This window comes from Aythya fuligula, chromosome 10 (genome assembly GCF_009819795.1).
Source record: "Aythya fuligula isolate bAytFul2 chromosome 10, bAytFul2.pri, whole genome shotgun sequence".
NCBI lineage: Eukaryota > Metazoa > Chordata > Aves > Anseriformes > Anatidae > Aythya > Aythya fuligula.
Window position 1 is genome coordinate 1402349 of NC_045568.1, and position 13575 is coordinate 1415923.

The window sequence follows — 13575 nt, forward strand, 5'->3', positions numbered from 1 at the left end:
AAAAGTAGTAAACAGTATAATACCTCACTCAAAACTCCTGGATGGAAAAAAGGCAAGCATAATAGCATAATAGGCTTTAGTTCAGTGGAGCTACCACAACTTACTGACACCATAAGGGGAAACAAGGTTGTTGGACAGGTTGCCTTACTAGCACAGCATCAGCCTCTTGGTTGGAAAATATTTACAAAAAAAAAAATCCTTTTAAAAAGATTAAAAAAAAAAATTCTTTTTAAAGCAATTGTAGAATTAAACTGAAATCCATAATTTGATGCACATCTATGAGAAGGTGTGAATGGTGTGAATGAAGAATGAACATACTCTTGAAGGAGAGTATGGAGTAAAAACCACTCACAGTTCGTATTATGACAAGTCATGACCTGTAGCGATTCTGAATGCTTTTTGTATTTTAATGAACTCAACTTCTGAAGCACCAGTCATCTCAAAATATTAAATAATAATTTGCCCTTTTTATGCAAAGGAATCCTCCAGATGGAAACTGAGCAGGGTCAACATGATAATGCATGCCTGAATCTGCTCACAGCTTGAAACTAATAGCCTGAAGGAGATAAACTCAACAGTGCATTAGATCCAGAGAATATCCTAAGTTACACTTATGAGAAACAAATTTAACCAGGAAGAGTCAGCAAAGGTCTAAGTAGGTCAAGTTAATAAACAAATTGACAATTGTAAGCATTTAAGCAGCAGGAACTCAGGAGGCTTTTTTTTTTTTTTTTTTTTTTTTTTTTTTCCCTGCAGAAAAAAGTAACATTTCTCCACATTCCAGACACTATCAAGAGAGTGAGTTAAGGGCTTCCCTACTTTATAGATAATTATCAGAATCCCCAAGAGACTAGTTCTATACATCAGTTTACTGTAATATCCCAGTGCCCAGGCACTTTTCCTTTTTCCCTCCAATATTGTCATTCATATTGACTTGCTATAGCTGCACATATGCTTAAAAGAAGTCATTCACTGTTTTAATGTTATGTTCCTCCTGAAATACTTTTATATTTTATAATTATTATCTACTCAGCAAAAAGTGCCATTGGAAGCTTTCATTTAGAAATCCACGTCTGTTTTTAAGCACTCATTAAGGTATTTTATTTTCTAAAGCATTAGGTACTTGTAGGTCCTACTGATGTTAAAGCAGCAATATCACCATCTAGGGCCTGCTGTATGGCTGTCCTACCTGCAACTCTTACAGAACAACCTCTAGGCTACTCAGCTGAACACCAACACGTAGCGAGATGGCCTCTTCTTCTATTAGACTTCATCAAGAAGGATCTTCCTGTCCCCTCACTCTTCACACCCCAAATACTCTTTCCCATGGACTTGCACAGATCCAACTAAGCTTACTCCCAGTGCATATCAAACTACTGACTAGAGAGGTACAAATGGAAAAGAGATTGATGCAAGGGAATGGTGTTGAAAATAGAATCACAGGACAGAATCTGGAGACTACACACCAGCTGATATATTTACATGCTTTAAAATACTAACATCTAAGTCTAATGGTATTGGCAGTGCCTAAGCTACCATCCTGCTGCATGAATTACACTCCAACTGTTGTGAAGCTGACCTTGGAATTAGCACAAGATAGCCTCTAAAGACCATTTCTCAAGTAACTTCCTGAACAGAGTACAACGAGGATCAGTCCAGTTCTCCAGAAACCTAACTTCAAATGATTTCAGAAATTTATTAAATTCTTCTGAGAGTCAGTGACATGTTTTTAAGATTACATCACTCCTATGTCAGAAGAGTCAGACTTCAAGTCAATGATAATGTTTCTGGCTGGATCCTACCTAGTATGTTCCAGCATACTGCTGCTTGCTCTAAAACAGCACAGCAGATCATATTTGGTGAGAAAAGAACAGGGAAGGTATACTCCATCAAAACACAGTGACACCAATTACATCCATATGTGTGGTCCTGGCAATCTAGCCATGGTTGTTCTGACACTGCTTGATGTAAGAACACTTAAGTTTTCTGGTAAGACACTATTTCTTGGCTATCAGGGTCGAAGAGGCAGCCAGGGAGGGGCGGGGACAAAAACTGCCTGCAAAACTCAACAAGCCATGGGATGTGAAGGACCATTTAGGTGGCACTTTAATGCCAAAACACTAGAGATGGCTAAGAAATCGATCTCTGAAAACAGCTCTCAGGCATCTCTAGCTGAGGCAGAGGCACATCTGGTTTGTTATAAGGTTGCCTTTTTTTGCTATTTCCAGAGTTTTGTATCTGACTGCCCCAATTCATCCTGGTATTTTTATTTTCTTTTTTTTTTAATGGGAGGGAAGGGGAGAGAGGTGGTTTGCAGCTAAGCAGATCACTGTATTCTGGTTTTAAATCTGTTTTCTTGTACCATCCAACACATTAAGACCCTGAGTGGAGCTCTCAGACATTTATAAATGTGTGTGTGTATGTGCATAGGGATGTTAATTAGACTTAGCCAAAAGAATAAAAAAAAAAAATTAAAAAAAAAAAAAAAGAGAGAGAGAGCAGAACTTGAAATGGTGTTGTTTTGGAGTAAAAGAGCTAGCATTTGGGTTAAAGTAGTTCCTTCATTCAAGAATACAACATCACTGTGTTTGTTTTGTTTTGTTTTTTTTTAATTTCATTTTCTCATCCAACATCCCTGCCCCATGCTCCCTCTAGTGTTCTGAGCTATGCACTTGCATCTACACACGCCTGCTGTATGAACAGAATCACAGAGGTTGCTGCCAAAGCGAGAAACAGAATCACAGTGGTTCATCTAGGTTGGAAGAGACCTCCAAGATCATCGAGTCCAACCTCTGACCTAACACTATCAAGTCCTCCACCAAACCATATCACTAAACTATAAATCTAAATGTCTTTTGAAGACCTCCAGGGATGGTGACTCCACCACTTCCCCGGGCAGCCCATTCCAATGCCTAACAACCCTCTCAGTAAAGAAGTTCTTCCTAATATCCAACCTAAACCTTCCCTGGCACAACTTTCGACCATTCCCCCTCATCCTGTCACAAGGCACATGGTAGGACAGACCAGACCCCACCTCACTACAGCCTCCTTTGATGTACCTATAGAGAGCGATAAGGTCACCTCTGAGCCTCCCTTTCTCCAGGCTGAAAAATCCCAGCTCCCTCAGCTGCTCCTCGTAGGACTTGTTCTCCAGACCCCTCACCAGCTTCGTTGTCCTTCTCTGGACTCACTCTAGCACCTCCATGTCCTTCTTGTAGCGAGGGGCCCAAAACTGAACACAGTACTCAAGGTGCAGCCTCACCAGAGCCAAGTACAGGGGGACAATCACTTCCCTAGCCCTGCTGGCCACACTGCTTCTTATGCAAGCCAGGATGCTGTTGGCCTTCTTGGCCACCTGAGCACACTGCTGGCTCATATTCAGCCGACTATCAACCAATACTCCCAGGTCCTTCTCCGCCAGGCAACTTTCCAACCACTCATCTCCCAGCCTGTAGCTCTGCTTGGGGTTGTTGTACCCCAGGTGCAGGACCCGGCACTTGGCCTTGTTGAACTTCATACAGTTGGCCTCAGCCCATCGGTGCAGCCTATCCAGATCTCCTACATAGCCTTCCTACCCTCGAGCAGATCAACACACGCACCTACCTTGATGTCATCTGCGAACTTACTGAGGGTAAGCACTCGATCCCCTCATCCAGATCATCGATAAAGATACTAAAGAGGAGTGGACCCAGTATTGATCCCTGTGGGACTCCACTAGTAACCGGCCTCCAACTGGATTTGACTCCATTCACCACAACTCTTTGGGCCCAGCTATGCAGCCAGTTTTTAACCCAACAAAGCATATGCCAGTCCAAGCCACAAGCAGCCAGTTTCTCGAGGAGAACGCTGTGGGAAACAGTGTCAAAAGCCTTACTGAAGTCAAGGTAGACCATATCCACAGCCTTTCTCTCATCCAGTTAGTATTTAACATAATATTACATTCTTCATTTTGCTGAGAATTTCCATAATTTAGGGGAGAATTACCAAAAGTTAGACTAAGTTTTCTGAATATATTCCTCCCTGCAGTGGAAATACAGGCTAAAAAAGCAGAAAGAGAGTGAAGTGTAAAATTAATTCTGAAACAGAACTCTGTACTTTCTTGGGAAAAGGAAGAACTTGGTGTTGAGAAAGATGAATTTCATTTGCAACAACAATTTTAATCCAAGATTCAAAGGCCAAGAGCAAAAAGGTGAGTTGCACTAAAACACCAATTACATGGATCTTTCTCTACTATTCTCTCTAGCAAAAAGACAAACTCTCTTTAACATATACACATTGATTACTTCAAGCATTTAAAAACCAAGAGGTGAATGAGAAACAGATTTTCTTAGTCATCTCCCCATTTCATGAAATGAAAAAGGGGTAGTTTTCTTCTCACCCTGTTGTGTATCAATAACAGAAGGAGAACACAGAAGAAACTGGATTAACACCTTCTTAAAAAAAGGAATAGAGATGAGTAAGGTCGCTCCAAAAGAATAAAACCTTAATGTCCGTGCAAGTTTTTGTTTCTTCTGAGTAGCTACAGTTTTAGTATTTATTTTATATTACAAATAGCATCAGATGAAGAATTGGAAACACCCAAACAAACGAGAAGATGCAGCAAAACTATTCACATCATAGTTGTCGGTTTTTTGGTTTCATTTTTGTGATTTTTTTTTTTAATATTTTTGCATCAATTTAAATCTTCTGAAAGCATTCCAGACTTTCAAAACAAATGAGAAATCACATTAATAAAAAAAAAAAAAAATGTAAAGCTGGTGCATTTTTCCTGCCTTGCCGTATTTTTCCAGAGGTATATAGAAGAAAAAGAAGAAAACAATTTTGCCATTAGTCATCTGTGATCTTCTATTCATTACATTATATACTTGGCATCATATTGTACCACATGACAGATATTTGCTGCAAACACTTGTTCTATGGATAACATAGAACCAAACCAAAATACTTTAATTGGATTAAAAAAAAAAAAAAAAAAAAAAAAAAAGAAAATAAACTAAAAGCTATTTTAGATCAACTCATGAAAATGAACAACCCTTAATGATATTAAAAAAGATGGTGTACTCAGTCACTGCATAACAGAAAATTCTGCTTTAACTCTAATGTTTCACAAGGATATCAAGTTAAAATTAGAAGGTTGCGACAAATTTGTTAACAGATCACCCAGTCAATCCACAATGAAAGGCAGAATCTTCTAGCTGTTCTTCCCCCAGGACATCACAGTTGTCACCTAGCTGTTCATCCACCATTCTATACTAAAAATATTGATTCTAGTCAACCTGTTTTTATACTGACTTATTCATATATTCTACATGTACATGGTTTAAAACATATAGAAGAAATGGTTACTCAATCCAATCAATTTCTGTTCAATGTCTGTTTTTAGTAAGAAAAATGTACATTCCGAGGTCATAAATTCAAAAATGATGCTGTGACTCATGTTTGTTTCATTTTTTCTATGTAACTTACAATGTATAAATATCTGCTGAAGTTAATTCAAACTATTTGATTGTAACAAAGATATCAAATCATGATTTTCACATAGAATTGGAGCATTCCAATGACAGAAATACACAACTAGTGTTTTTACCACAACAGTTTTACTCAGAATTCCTAATTATATGTAGTAAGCCTATATTAAATACTTCCTTATGCAGACTTACAGTGCTGTCAATATATGCTTCAGTCCATACTACATCATGCTCTTGGTCAATAACCTTTGGTCGGCTAAGAACGTGGAGGTATTCCATGACATTCTCTTGAACATCAGCTAAGGTAGAAATCTGAGTAAAAAAGCCTGTGAAAACACACAGTTTGAAGTTATAAACCAGGCAGAACAAATTAAAGAAGATTTCAACAAGAAGTATGATATGTTATGTCTTTTTTTTTTTTTTGTCCTTTTTTTTTTTTTCTGCTTCTTTATTTGCAAAGGAGAAATGCAATGAAGTAATGTTTTATCAGAAGCAGCCCCTCAAGCAGTAGTAACCAGTGAAAGAAGTCTGTAAAACTCTCAGCCATTCTTGGAGAGCAAGTTTCCCAAAACTACTATAAATCACTGCATGGCCTGTCCCAAACTCTCTATTTCCAGAAAACTTTTGTTGCTTGATGGTAAAGAAGTTTGGGGATTTTTTGTTTCTAAATGGTGCACACTTTAAAAATATAAACTGGTATCAATACCTTTGTACAAAAACATCTCATCCAAAGTTTGTCTGGTTACAAGCAGCATTACTGATTAGAACTACAGACACAAAACAGTAGCTGTCAATGTTCTAAAATGCTCATCCTTGTAGAATGTTACTAAACCTCAGATAACAGCAATAGGTTATTTTCCCAGGTCACCGGGAATGGAGACTGCAACTAGAATTGCTTGGCTAAGTATTCACAGCTTTATTAATCCTTTGAAACATCTCCTACAAACCGAGAACACTGAGAACAGCAGAGGCCACAGCTGTTTGAGCTGTCACCACTTCCTTACCATTGCTTAGACGTCAATTACCTTTACAACACAGTGACCTTGGCATCTGGAGCCCACATCATGAAAGGGTTACAAAGGACTGACAAATTTCAAGGTTATAGTTCCATCAGGCCTTACTTAACTGCATCAAATGCCCTTAGTATAAATTCATTTCCTTTAGTGAGAAAAGAACAATATGGAATTTTCATGAAAGGTCTCGATGCAATTTTAGTCTTTTGATATGATCATATCTTCTGTGGAGCTGCAGTATCAAGCTTCAGCAGAAAACTTGGCAGCTTGAAAGAACTTTTGAGCTGTGTTTATTATAAACAGGGCCAGGCCTAGCAAGGTTGCAAGGGTGCTCTGTGGTCTGAAAGCTAGAACTTTCTGATTTGGTACATTTGCCAATAATTTGTGCAGCACAAAACTGATGTTTCTACATAAATTCCATCTCATCCCAGCCATAGATTTACATGTATATATTAAAACACAGTGTAAGGACAGACTTAAGGGCAGAGATCTATAAAATGACAATTCATATAAGTTGTTTAATGAATATTTTCAACTCAATAAGAAAAAAGTTTTTTCCCATAATCAATTTTACTATACTATCAAGTCAGATATTCACAGTATATTAGTATAGTATTCAAACTCATCATGTACTATATACTATGCTCGTAATACAGCATACAGTATACTGTTCAAATATTCAGGATTCTACTTAAAGGATTTTATTTATTTTTTTTTCTGTTAAGTCTAGTATTATGTGAGGAGTTTAACTGAATGCTAAACATAATATTAAGGCAAGTGGGTTTTTTTTTTGCCTCAGGTTTTGAAAATATTTTCTGACAGAGTAAATTGATTGACATAAGTTTAATTAGGAAACCTGTACTTGAAAAAGCGGAATTCTATGTATGAATTCAGTTCCATGTTGAAAATAATAAAAAATACATATATAGCATGATTTTATGAATTATTGCCTTAGAACACTTATGAGAAAATGCAATGTTTAAATTACTCTTCCAGAAATGCTGCCTCCTCCAATTTTGTCACTGCTGAGACTCCCAAATCAAAATGTATGGGTAATAAGGGATATTTCACTATCTGGTCCTTTTCATTTGGTGTAAATGAATGTCAATACAAGCTATTCACGTAACTTTATAACTTATATATATACACACATATGTATATATATTTACACACTGTGGCTTATAAACCTTTCAGTCAAGGATTCAAAATACACTAGAACTGTGTGGACCCCTCATTTTACAGCAGGTGATCTACACTTTCCTTACAGCAGTTCTGAGTGTCTGAATTCTGGTATGCCTCATTTCAGAAAGCTCAAAAGAGAACCAATATTGGAAGCCATTTGTGTTCAGCATTGTTCACATCTCAAGTTACATACTCAAAAATCAAGGTCACTCACAAAAAATCAGAAAAATAAAGCAGAGGCAAAAGTAGACTACTAAGCCTTTTGCCTTTCTTCCTTCTACTTAAAATAGTGTACAGTGTCTGCAAATCAGGATTCAGATCACTAAAAGGAAAGAGCACACAAAACACTGCTCATTTATTTGTGGGAGACGTGCAACAGGGGACCTCCAGTTATGTTCACCTCTCCTGTTCTCCTGCTACCAAATACATACTTTCAATTGTCCCCATGACAACCATAATTGCCCTTAGAGACCAGACTTAGTCATTGTTTTGTTCCAGTGTTTTCTATGCAATTTTATATCACCACTCCAGTATTATTTGTTCTGTTTAGCTCATGAACTTTTCAGTACTGTCCTGGTTTCAGTTGGGATAGAGTTGATTTTCCTCCTCGTACCTGGAATGGTGCCATGTTTTGGATTGGGATGAGAGGAGTGCTGATAACATGCTGATGCTTTAATTGTTGCAGAGCAGTGCTTACACCAAGCCAAGGACTTTTCAGCTTCTCGCTCTGTCCTGCAAGCGGGCAGGCTAGGGGTGCAGCAGGAGCTGGGAGGGGACAAACCCAGGACAGCTGACCCAAACTGGCCAAAGGGGTATTCCATACCATCTGACATCATGCTGAACAATATATAGGGGTGGCTAGCCAGGGTGGCAGAGGCCGGACTGCCAGGGTTAGGCTGGGCATCGGTCAGCAGGTGGTGAGCAATTGCACTGGGCATCACTTGTTTCATACACATTATTAGTAATAGTACTATTATTATTATTATTATTATTATTATTATTATTATTATTATTATTATTATTATTATTTTCCTGTCTCAATAAACTGTCTTTATCTCAACTCACAGGCTTCACTATCCCGTTCTTCTCCCCCATCCCAGAGAGGGAGTGGGGAAGTTGAGCAAATGGCTGCGTGGTGCTTAGCTGCTGACCGGGTTAAATCACAACAAGTACATATCATGCCAATATTTGCACTTCTCTTACAGCAGTGTGCAATGGAACACTGTAAATGGAGCAGAGATCTGCTTGCACTAAGTATTGTACAGTGAACAAAGTGGTAACACGTGTACTTATTCCCTTAATATATATTAAATAATGTCTAAAATGTCAGAGCAGATTAACTGCTTGAAAAATTGGCATTGCATCTAAGGCGATAACAAGGTCATTTTTAATCAAACAGTACTTTCACACCCATACATGTTGAAATCAGTTAGTTAACACTTTTTAATGTCATACTTCAATTAAATTCAAAATCTAAAAGGCTCATTTAAAAAACACTTGTCTATGCCTGGAAATTTGTTTAATCACAGTTTGTAAGTTACTTTTCAGATAGAGAATACCTTGCTGGAATTTACTCTGATTGCATCCTGAAAGTTTTAATGTCAGTTTTTCAAGTGAAAAAAATTGTTTGGTAACACTTCAAAGTCTGATACACATTACAAGACACTGATAATAGTGAACATTGTAGGGTTTTTGGTGGTGGTGTGTTATTGTTTGTTTAGAAGAGATCCATCTGGACTAAGAACAGCCAACTTGAGCAGACACCTACTTAAGCAGTTTATTCACAAGTATTGTTAATATGGATGGATATTACATTAGATATTTCTCCTTGTAGTGTTTTTAAGAATTCCTTTTCTCGTATCTGATATAACACCTTACATAATATCACAAAACTCTTCAGGCAGCATGTTACATTCAAAGTATTCATTTCTTGCTGTAGTACTTGCAAAATGTATCCCTAAACTGCACAATAGAGAGAACAATTCTCTATCCCTATTTCCTAAGACTAACAGAGATAATGATTCAGTCTCGGTTATTCTGAATCAATTTGAACAAACTTGAAAAATAAGGTCTCAAGACAAATGAAAAATTTGTGGCTCTGCCCAGATTGAAGTGACATTGAGCATCCTGTTTGAAAGGAGCCAGATGGCTAAAACAGCACGTGTATACTGGCATGCATGTAGTTGCAGGCTAGCTGTGCAGTGCTCCTTGCAGAGAGTATGACAGAGAGTATGACAGCTAGAGGAGGTCAAGGTTAGCAAGTGGAGGAAAAAGAGTTTAGTGTGAAAAAAAAATAATAATAATCATTTCTGTATTTCACAGATCATATATCAGGCTGCAACAGAAGGAAAGTTGAAAGAAAGAATGTTAAATACTTTATTCTTTTTAATTGGTTAGTTTCACAAATAACTAAGTTAAAGAAATGTAAAAATTGCTGCTAAAGATATGCAAAAGACAAGTCTTAGATGAAGATGGTGTCAACCATAATGGATTCTCTCTAGATTTTTTTATAATGTGATCTCTAGGTTTTTTATAATGTGATTTTATAATGTGAGTTCATTTTCAATCTTTGCAAAGTTCCTTGAGATTTAGTCTGTTTAAATATGGTTTGTATCCTTACAAATATGGTTTGCATGCTTTTGTAATTCACATTAGGAAAACTTAACAAAGATTTTATCATTTCCATGAGTCATTTAATATGAAGTTAGCTATCTTTTATGAATTTATGGTTCATCTATTTACTTATTTATATAAAAGGTTGTTTTCCTATTGTTTTAGCCTCTATTACAGAAAAGAGAAAGGAATTGCAAAAGCTACACAAATTACCTTTCCCATATTTTGACGCTTGTTCTAATATTTGGTTTTGGACTTTCTCCTGTTGAGAAAACTCCACCAAAAGTTACTATAGCATAGCTAGAGACAGCATTGGGTAGTATTCTTAGGTCATTTTCCCTGGTACATTTAGACATGTTGATGATTCATGTGTTCATAACTGTGTGTAACAAATGTCAAACCTCACAGGAATTAGCTTCCTAACACTGATAAATTAAACTCCTATCCAGAGATCAAATGGGTTTAAAAACCTTACTCTTCCTATACCAAGGTTTTATCATCAGATAAAGACATGCTCTGAAATTCTGAGCACAGTTGCTGAGGCCATGTAAACAACAGCAGCAAACCTGTGCTTAAATTTTTGCATTCTAACACCTGCTTCTTAGTTCTCTGGTGTGTGAATTATGCTACCCCAGAGCTCCTTGCAGTCAGCACTAATTTTTGTCCCCAGCAAGAAAAACTCGTGAGGGAAATGAGTAAGATTTGGTAATGACAAGTATGAGATACATATAACAATGTAGTTAAACACAGATGCTTATGCTCTGCCTTTCTATATTACACAGTCCATTGCAGTTTTTGGATAGATTCCTTTCCTCTAAAATGTCCAACATTAGACATGGAACTTTTAAAAATGCCTCCAAATGATTTATTTATTTTTTTTTTACACAGAGTGCAGCACTTTTCGTTTTCTGGACCCATGTAAAATAAATGCAATACTATTGCAACTAATAAAACATCAGAATTAAAAAAAAAAATCCTCTTTGCATAGGGACCGAGGGGGAATTCATTGTTTCACTGCAGCTGTAAAGCTCCCATGGAGAATTCACCCCCTCCTCCTAAGAGGCCTCTCAAGCAGGTGAACAGTATCTGTAGCTGGCTGCCTGCCACTCCCCACAATAGCCCAGAGTGCAGGAGGTGCTGGGGTCATGCTATTAATGGGAATGGATGTGACTGGGGCTTCCTGTAAGCAACTCTTCTCTGCTAATACAATAGTCTATAAACTGCTACAGCTGGGGCACAGTTTGCCTCAGGGCTGATCTGTCCTCTGCTGGCAGTTAGATAGCCACTATCAGACCTCTGATATGCAAAGCATTTTTTCTTCAGTGCTTTCCCAGCTTCTGCTCCTTTGTACTGATGAATCCCCTCCTTTATCCATTTTGCAATATGCCAGCCGCAGCGATGCTGGGTAATTAATAAACGTTCTGAACAGAGGCTGTCAAATTGCTAATGCATAGAGAAATTTCCTGGGGAGTGGGGGGCATTTAATGCTGTCTGTTTTGTTAGTCAGTAACACATTAACTCCCATCTTTCTCTTACAGCTTTCTACTGGAAGTGACTGCTGAGGGAAAGGTAGTAAGTGCTTACTTTAAAATCTGGCACATGCATGCTGTGCATTTAGGAAAATCTTATTTTTGTTCACTTGAGGATGTTAGTAAATCTTACTTCTTTTCCTTCATGTACACTTTCATGATACAGAAGACTGAATTGCACAAACCACTCTAGAGGGTCACTGGGGCTCCTGAATGTTTTAATGTATTTAAAATGGTTTGATGTTTTGCTTCATCAAGTGAACTCCCTCTAAATATGCCCTACTTATACACAGAAATGTAACAGAAAAAGGGGAGGGGTGAAGTTATGTTGTTGAAGGTTTCACCATCAGAATCTAGAAGCTAAATACAAGGTGGTATGAATTTTCCCTGTGACCCTTTTTGATGGAAAGGACTGCTGTCCACAGTCCAGTCAGCTGTAAAACCTGCAAACAGCTTTCATCTATGTTGTGCTTCCAAGGGGAAAATCACTGCAAGGAAAATTGATTTTAGGGCCATCGACCCTCAGTGACAACAACATACTTTGGCCCATCCATGCAAGTAGTAAACTGCAGTCCAGCCATATAGCCAATCTTTAGACCAGCTTTACTACACTGCTCATCTGTCTGCGCTGTAATCCCTCCTTTCACTAAAAGAAAATGGGTGAGCTCTAGCTGAAAATTGTAAAGGAAAAAACTCTAAATCCATACTGCCTGACATGACTATTTATGCTGAATCCAATTATGATTTTCAAAGCTGTAAGAAATCATTTATTTACTAATTAGAGGTAAAAGACTTTTTGAATTATAAGCTACCAGAAAACAGGTATTGTACCTACTAAACAGTAATAAATAAATAAATAAATAAATAAATGTATAGAAGAAACAGTCATTAAGCTGCATTAAACTGTTTAGTTGATCTACTTTGTAAGATTCTAACTGGAAGCAACATGGCTCTGAAAAGAACAAAGTAGTCCTGAAGAATGATAAAGGTGACCCCTCTGAGAATAAAGACATGGACCAGATGATCTAGTGAGGCAGTCTCTATTGCCTGGTCCTAATTTCTGAGTTTCTGTACTTAGATCTTTATGAATCTGAACAGCAGGGCTAAAAAGCTAAAAGATTTTGTTGATTAAATTGCCTTCAAAAAGATGCTTCAAAGGATTCTTATACTATTACTTAAACTAAATTATGGTGTAATATTAGCTGATTAAGACTTCAAACTAAGTAATTTCCATCAGCTGGACATAACAGTAGTTAAAGAAATAATGACTAAATGGATAGCACCTGATGCAATTCATCATAATATAATGTGGCACAAAGGAAGTTTTGTTGTTGTTGTTGTTGTTTGTTTGTTTTGGTTTTGTTTGTTTGTTTTTTGTTTTCCAAGAGAAAACCTGAAGAGTAATTAGTTTTTTGTGTGCACTTTTTTTTTTAACCTCTGAATCATTCTTACTTATTTACTTTTATTAGTCAATCATTTTACTGTAGCATCTCAGCATCTTACATGTTTTAATGCCCCTTCTTACAGAATATAAACCTGTTTTTTCAATTACACTGTCAGCTCCTCAAGGGACAGGATGTCTGGTGTTTTACATTCCACGCCTAACTCAACAGGACTCACACCCAGTGTTCTTAGGTACCAAAGTAACTGTGACCAAGTAGTAACAGCTACAACAGGACAACCAATTTGAAACTAAGGTTTGGTCTCTGAACTAAAATTTAAGACCACATCTTAAAAAGATTCAGATGTTTTAAAAAAGAAAATATATTT

At 37.3% G+C, this 13575-nt stretch overlaps 1 protein-coding gene across 8 annotated transcripts in view; it reads right to left on the reverse strand.

Annotated features, from left to right (window-relative positions):
* CACNA2D3 (calcium voltage-gated channel auxiliary subunit alpha2delta 3) overlaps window positions 1–13575 on the reverse strand; it is a 518406-nt gene that overhangs the window by 166883 nt on the left and 337948 nt on the right. For all 8 annotated transcript variants that reach the window (XM_032193911.1, XM_032193905.1, XM_032193903.1 and 5 more), the window contains one exon: window positions 5661–5794. In XM_032193911.1, coding sequence (XP_032049802.1) covers window positions 5661–5794 — 134 coding nt within the window. The remainder of the gene's footprint in view (window positions 1–5660; window positions 5795–13575) is intronic.